Source organism: Microtus ochrogaster, chromosome X, assembly GCF_000317375.1.
Source record: "Microtus ochrogaster isolate Prairie Vole_2 chromosome X, MicOch1.0, whole genome shotgun sequence".
Classification (NCBI taxonomy): Eukaryota; Metazoa; Chordata; class Mammalia; order Rodentia; family Cricetidae; genus Microtus; species Microtus ochrogaster.
This window is the reverse complement of record NC_022026.1, coordinates 37,412,744-37,420,761: the sequence shown is the minus strand read 5'-3', so window position 1 is coordinate 37,420,761 and position 8,018 is coordinate 37,412,744. Positions and strand designations below refer to the sequence as shown.

The following is an 8,018-nucleotide window of genomic DNA, read 5'->3' as shown; positions in this document are numbered from 1 at the left end:
TGCAAGAAGAGCTCAGGTGTTGCGTCTTCCTTGCTGGTCAAGGCGGGCGCTACAATGAGCAAACATGGGGCATTTAACCAAAGCCTGTAACTAGTTCTTTGTTTATGACATTTGAACTTCACCATGGAGGTATATCCACCTTACCATGGAAACTTTAAAAGTCGCATGGATTCCAGGCCAATTAGCGCAACATTTTTGGTAGATGGTACTTTCTAAAACGTTCTTGACATGATTCTGATACGCACTTGGGCTGGGAAACACTCATTTGAGATGTGCAAGCTATTCCAGTTCATTAAGACAAGATGGTTTGTTTCTCAGGATGCTCAAGGTATCACTCTTCACCAGATGAGTAAAAATCCATTCTTTCAGTGCACAAGAATTGGATTTGAGTACACACCTGGACTCAGTCTGAGACAGAATGTCTTTCGTACTGATATATGTATGTGCGGTAGATTTGCACGTGCATATAGACCTGAAGTTGATGTCAAGTACTTTTCTTAGACACTCTTTACCTTATTATGCATTGAGACATGCTCCACTGTACCCAGAACTCGTGGTTTCAGCTAGTCTGGCCCGTTAGCATGATCTGGTTATTCTTAGTTTCTGCTTCCCAAAGGTTACAGGTGGGCTGCCAGACTCACGATTGGCTTTTATGTGGGCCCAGGGCGTGCAGAGTCCTGTCTTCATGCTTGTACAGTATACTAAGACGTCTCCTCAGACTGATCTAGAATTCTTGATGCTAATAAATGTAGATACGTAACATAATAGGCCTGCATGGCCAGTTAACTCAGTTGTTCTGAATGTAGTGCTCAAGCCAGAATAGTGGATTCTGTTCATGTGCGAATGATTCTGTTGCATAGATTGTTCCTGTAATTGCAACCAAGCTACTTCTTTAGGGACTGAAACTAGCTGTAAAGGCAAAGAGGTGGAATAGCTCCATTCATTCTGAGAAAGTTGATTCTAGAATCTGTTTTACGAGGATGCAGCATGGTCCATCTGCTGCTTTGCATAATGGAACATCCTCATTTGGAGTTCAGAATTCACAAGACTGGGAAACTTACTCATTAAGTTTGAAGAAGAGAGAAGATAGAGGAAGATGATAAAGTTCAATGTTATTTTTCTACCTTGAATGCCATATCATCCCTGTGACATCTGTCAATGATTAGCCAATTTCTGAACCTTGGTGAGTGGGAAGAATTGTTAAGGTCATTATGACCAGGACTTCTAGACTTCTCTAGTACTAACTCATTGACAGTGAGTGGAATACCTTATGATAAGATAGATTATTCCCTAAGGAGTCAAAAATAATACAGTCATCAGAGCGAACATTTGCATGATTATTCCTCTCTTTTCAAACATGTGGTCCTTGCATGGTGTATGGAGGTCAGGACATCACAATGCACAGAGATTTAAATGCCTTCATCTGCACACACATGTAAAATATTCTTCTGGAAAATATGTTTTTCTTAATGTGATGGTAACTTGGTATGGTGTTCCTGACTTTTCTGCAAGCCCAATCAATACCTTCTACTTTTCTTTTTTTTCTAGTGCTTTGTTTATCTATGTATTTTTTTTTATGCTACATTTCTTGTAAAGATTCAGTAAGTTTGAACAGGCCAGGCACTTGTTTCTTTATGGGAATGAAGTAAATTTCTGGTTCTACTTGTGATGTCAAGCTCCATAGAAATCAGTGTTGGCATGGAATCTCACTGTGAACACTGATAAATGCTGTTGAATTTCTCTTTTGAATTCATGTTCCTATTGTACTTCGCACAGGAGGAAACTGAGGCACAGAAAATTAAGTTAAATTTAGCAAAGATTGTTTAATGATACAAAGAAGTAGATCACTGAGTGCTCAGTCCATCTCCTATTTTGATAGGGTACCATGATTTTTATCAGGGGACAACTTGTTAAATTGAGCATTGCAGTGAATATAATAAAACAACCCACACTTAACACCATTTTGCCCATTGTGTTGGTAAAAAAAAGTTAGATCGAATGTTTCTTGGTTAAGGGACTTCTGAATAAGTTATTATAGCAAATACTAAGGTCATACTTCCAACACATATCTCCACTAATTACTTATTGCACAATCTCAGCATTCACTTACAGATCAATACAGAAAAATGGACTGACCATTTTTATTTTTATTTTTTTTTTTATTCTTTGGAACTATTTCTTCCAATATCATCAGAAGTTACTTGTTATTTTATTTACACCAAAGGGCATCTAAACATTTAGAAGAAGCAGTGTAAATAGACATTATCCAGTCTATCTTCAAGTGAGGGCTGTGTGGAAACATGGACATATGCGAGTAAGTACTGGACACTGGTGGGTTTTGTTTTCTTTTCAGTTCTCTCTTCTTTTATCCTCCCAACTAGTTAGTGCCAGCTTCCTGCTTACTTTCTAGGTATGTAGGGCTCTTCCCCTGACTGTTGGCTGTTTAGTGTGGTAGCTGGGTCTGTTATTACCTGCCTCATTTTCTCCTCTATCAAACTGTGAATCTTTGAATGTCAGGATTGCATCTAAGAGCCTCGGGCAGTCAGTGTCTGACAGGTAGTCATCTGAAAAGAATCTGCTATTTTGTTCTCTAGACAGCTATTGTATTTCCATTTCCAGGCACTTCCAGTTGAAGTGATTGCAGAAGGCCGCTAAAGAATGGTGGGAATAGCTGAATGGCAGGATGAGGGAAGAGATGTGTTTGGGCATTTGGAGTTCATACAAAGGTTCAACAAGAGCTGTGCTTTTAACATTGGTGTATGATCATGTTTTCTAGGACACTGACTTTAGTATAGATGTGTCCTTGGCTTCTATCCATTTTAAGACTGCCCCCCTTCAAACTGCCCAGATGCCCTGTGCTCAAAAGCTGTTTTCCTATCTCTTTCATCTTTCAGGTACCCTGCACTTGCTTTTGTAAAGCCCTTGCTCCAGCCAGCTACTGTAACCAGATTACACAGTAGAGATTTAATGATAGGAACTGAGACAGGGGTTTGCTTGCAAACTTCATGCTACACATGAAAGGCTTTGTTACCCCATGTGGGCTGCTTTTTACCCTGTTTTGGGCATAATACTTGTTTGCCTTTATATCTGTGATAAAATGAAAGCCATCTTGTGTAACTGATGCTGAGCAAAAGTCTTAAAACAAAGGGAAGTACAGCGTTTAAACCCATAGTAGGGGATTACCTTGCCGCATTTCCATATCTTTGGAATAAATATTTTAACATGTTAATTATCTACTTCTAATAAAAATACCTTTGAACTTATAGTCAATTTGGTGGGCATAAAATGGTCTCTGCTGGGGAATTGGGAGCAATTAGTTTCCGTAGCGATTGTGAGTCATACTGTCTCTTGTCTCTAAGTGGTTACATGGTCAGTAGCCAGCCATATTCTAGAGAATGTTTGTATCAAGTCCACCCTGGCCTTCAGGAGTAAGATGCTGCCTTTAGAGGGCCCTTGGAGGCCCCAAAGAAGGCATTCATCAAACTGCTGCCCCATTACTGCTTTGCACTGTAAAATAATCCTTTTAAGTAGAACATTTGTATTCTTATTGTGAATCAGTTTTTAATCTTTTTCTTTCTCATTGCAGACTGAAAACTATTCCTTTGACTCTAACTACGTGAACAGCCGTGCCCATTTGATCAAAAGGTATGTTGGTTTGCTTTCAAAGTCCTACTGCTTAGCTTGATTTAATATGAAAAAACCCCAAGCCATTAATTTTTAGAAACGATACCATTTTGACTGTGAGTGCTATGTGCTTGTGCTAGAAAGTGTGGGAAATATAGAGAAAGCATAGAAAGTAAGGATCACTGCTAATTCTCCCACACAAAGAGAATCAATATTTATTTCCACCAAAACATATGCAAAAATAAAAATAAAATTCAGATGGCATAAAATATTTTACTGGTGATTTTTGGAGTCAATATTAGAAAGATTAGAAAAATTAGAAAACTTTCAAAATCATACTGATATCCAAACTTTTGTTGCCACTCAGTTTAAATATTAGGAAGGCTCAACTTTTGTTCTCTTGTGGAGCTTGTGGTATGTTCTGAGGTTGTTGTTATTTTGACAGTTTTCAAAATTTAAAGACATTTAAATGACAGATGAAATATCTTTTATAATACTTCCTAGATGAGAGAGGAAAAGAAAAATTTCCAATTTAATACTTGTCAAAGCATTTTGAAATGTTTTGGTGGAAATCTGAAATTTGTATGATTGGTTGCTTACAACTTAGCTGTAGTTTGAGTACAAAGCAGAGGCCAGTATTGAAAGATTCCACCTGCTATGGCGAACCCTAAATTCTTGGTATTGGGAGGAAGATAAAAGCTTCACTGGAGGTAAAACTAAGCAAAGGAGAGAACGTTGTGTGCAAAAGTATCCCAGAAGCTGCCCATTCCGATGATGCCTTTATTGTTGTTTCATGTAACTAGCCTCTTGAATGGTCCAGTAGTTATTCTGCAGTTAAAATTGAACACTAGGTATATTTGTTAAAATAATAGCAATAAAGCAGAGGAGCAAACGGGCTGCATTAGAGCTGTAGTGGAAAAGATCTGAAAATTCTATTATTTTGCTGGCTGTAATCCCATAAGTTTATATCACTGTAAGAGTGGGATTCAAAGCAAAAAAAATCCTTATTTGTAGTATAAGAAACTTGAATTCACATCTAACTTAATCTACGATGCTGCAGTAACCCCAAAACTATGGTAGATTCATCTATATTGGCTAGGGATAGCTTGTAACCTTAAGTGATGATCATTAGTTATCTTGTATTATCAGTCATAGAATAATTTAGAAAATTTTTGAGTTGTGGGGAAGAATGCTTTAAAGAAAAGGCAAAGAATTGAAAATTATCTAAGTTATTTATTTTAGGAAGAAAGGAAAAGCCTCTTTATATGTACTGATTAGAGGCTCTTTGCGGGAAAGTACTGCTTTGTTTTCTGCTTCAGGACTGTTATTTTCAGAGCTTCTTTTTGAACTGGTAAAAACAGTGACTTGCTTGATCTTTACAAGTCTCTGGAGCTAGCTCGTTCTGGGTACCTGGAAATTCTCTGACTAGGTTAAACTGATAACATGAGCCTGATTTTCATAGCCTAGTAGAAGGCTGGGACTCCTGGGGACCTGCACATCTTAGATCAGCTTCAAATATCTAACTTCCAAGGCAGACTTATGAGATAAAGACTTATGTTAAAGTGTTTAGCTTTGGGGATACATGTATTTCCATGACAGCTTTGAGACTCACTGGACACCTGTGATTTTGATTAATTACTTTACATGTATTTTTATACACACATGCGCACAAAAGCTACATCCTGAACTGAGTGAGCTCTTGGAGGAAATATCTCCAGATGTGGCCTGAAATCAAAAGACAGTAGTTTATGTACCAGGGATCACCTGATTAAGAGGAAACATCTGAAAGCTTGGGAAACACACACAGTTTTGTCAGTTTTTTTTTTATAGAACTGTGGCGGTTAAAGGTTTAAGAACCTTTAAGGCCTTAGAATTTATAGGGACAGTTGCATTTAAAAAATGCCAATCCCTAGAAAGATACAGGCTGTTTTGTGTGTTATCCTTTTCGAGAGGATAGCCATTGTAAGTGTAAAATTGATAGGAGATGACAGTGGTGACTAACACAGCACGGATCCCCCGTGAGGGGAAGAGTGATCAGCTGGCTCCCCAAGATGTTTAAGAGGCGTATATGTTTTCTTCTAGACTCATGTTTGAAAAAAAAAAAGCTTTTGGACAGGAAATTCTGAATCTTGTCATCAGTCTTAATTTTATTAGAAAATCTCTGATTTTTTAAAAATGTCAGGCAAAGCTCAGCCTAACTGAGCTTTGATTTGTTTCCTATACATTTTTCTCACCTGACATTCAATTTTTAATTATCCACGGACATTTCCTGGAATGTTGTTTTGAATTTTCTTTGCCTGACTCTTACACACAGACACTTTATTCTTTTACAGCTGTCTACATTTGGGAGTTGAGCACTGGTCATCCCTGGCCCTTTCTTGCAGCAGTCAGAGTTTCTGTAAGAAACTGTAAAAAGATGGGGAAAATGTATTTCCTTTTTCTGGTATAAGAACAAAGGAGTTGAAAATACTCCTGAAACAACTTATCAAGAGAAACATGGGAGGAGCAAGAATGACTTCTGGTCATTTGAGGGCTGTGGTCATGATGAAGTGATTTCATAGGACAGTCAGTACCTTAATATCCATCTTCTATTGTCTTATATTCTGTTATTGGCAACCACAGGGATAATCTCAATATAACTCCAAAGGGGAACAAGGTTTTATAGACATGAAACAAAATGGAAAAGCATGAGGACTGCATCTGGAAGGGACAAAGAAGGTCTATGGCATATTCCCCACAATTTTCTGTATGGAGGAATTCCAACATTATAGCTCTGAAGTATTTTTTATAACATTAAATGCAGTCTTAAGATATACTCAAGGAGCAATCAGGGTTCCCTGCCCTGTGGGAAGTCCAAGGACCTCCCACCTCCATCCAGGTCTAGTAAGGTGAACATCCAAATTGCTAGGCTCCCACACAACCAGAACATGAAGTAGGATCAAAACCCTGTGCCATTGTCCTTGGCTTCTCATCAGCCCTCATTGTTCGCCATGTTCAGAGAGTCCGGTTTTATCCCATGCTTTTTCAGACCCAGGCCAGCTGGCCTTGGTGAGTTCCCAATAGAACATCCCCTTTGTCTCAGGGTGTGGGTGCACCTCCATTGTGGGAGGGGGAGGGAAATGGGAGGCGGTGGCGGGGAAGAGACAGAAATCTTTAATAAATAAATAAATAAATAAATAAATAAATAAATAGAGCAAAACAGCAAAAAAAAATAATAAAAGCTGGTAGAACTACAGTGATGTTGATTTAGCAACGCATGATTAAACTGTTTCTAACTTTCTGCTACCAAAAAAAAAAAAACAAAACAAACAAACAAACAAACAAAAACATATACCCAAGGTAGTTTCTGAGAGAAGCCCAGCTTAGCAAAATAAGTTGGGAATTTTTTTTCAGAGTGTAATTTTTATTCCCACTATGTTTGTATCCTTGCTATGGTCTCAAATTAAGAAAGGCCAGCAGTGCTACTTTACCCCAGCTGTAACATTTTTTCCTCAATCTTGCTCTCTGCACTGCCAGCTAACATCTACTCCTGTGGTGCTTTTGGGGCCATACCAAGCAGAACACGAGGCTGAGGCTCAAAGAAAACACAATAGCAATGGAGCAACAACACATCAGAAACAGTTTAGAGAGGAAAATGAGCCCTGGTTTCTAAGCTATGTATAGGGGTTTTCCTTACCAACAAAACTGTCCCGGAGTTCTGTAGCATCTGCTATGGTGCCATGTATATAGTAAGTATTTGGTACATCTTTTTCAGATAACCATGAGTAAGGAGTAGAAGGAAACATCCTAATTTTCCCACTTAAATAAAAACAGCAGTAAACTTTCTTTGAAAACAACAATTTCTGAACAATACTATACGTTGATAAAGGCAGTCCTTAACTCCAGCTTCAGAGAAGTTTCAAATTTAATAGGTTTCAAGGTGATTTATGACAGAGGTGGTCCAGAAAACACTCTGGATTATATTTTTAAAAGCCAGTTACAATACTCTTTTGACTTTCTCTTCTTAATTGCAAATGACATTCTCTAAATACGTGGGATAGGCTATTGGAGATATGACCTGCATCTTTTCAGATTCATCTATCTTTTTTTTAATTGAGAAAAGGAAAAAAGAAGAAAAAAGTTTCTGCCTCCCCCTAGCCTCCCATTTCCCTCCCCCTCGCCTCCCATTTCCCTCCCCCTCCTCCCACCTTTCTCCCCCTCCTCCCACTCCTCTCCCCCTCCCTCTCCAGTCCAAAGAGCAGTCAGGGTTCCCTGCCCTGTGGAAAGTTCAAGGTCCTCCCCCCTCCGTCCATGTCTAGGAAGGTGAACATCCAAATTGCTAGGCTCCCACACAACCAGAACATGTAGTAGGATCAAAACCCTGAGCCATTGTCCTTGGCTTCTCATCAGCCCTC

General features: G+C 38.7%; 1 protein-coding gene across 6 annotated transcripts in view; it reads left to right on the top strand.

Annotated features, from left to right (window-relative positions):
- The window catches only part of Pcdh19 (protocadherin 19), a 103,844-nt gene that overhangs the window by 55,467 nt on the left and 40,359 nt on the right, over positions 1–8,018 (top strand). For 4 of the 6 annotated variants that reach the window (XM_005358669.3, XM_026784833.1, XM_005358671.3 and 1 more), the window contains one exon: positions 3,587–3,645. The exons of the other annotated variants lie outside the window; for them this stretch is intronic. In XM_005358669.3, coding sequence (XP_005358726.1) covers positions 3,587–3,645 — 59 coding nt within the window. The remainder of the gene's footprint in view (positions 1–3,586; positions 3,646–8,018) is intronic. 6 annotated transcript variants of the gene reach the window in all.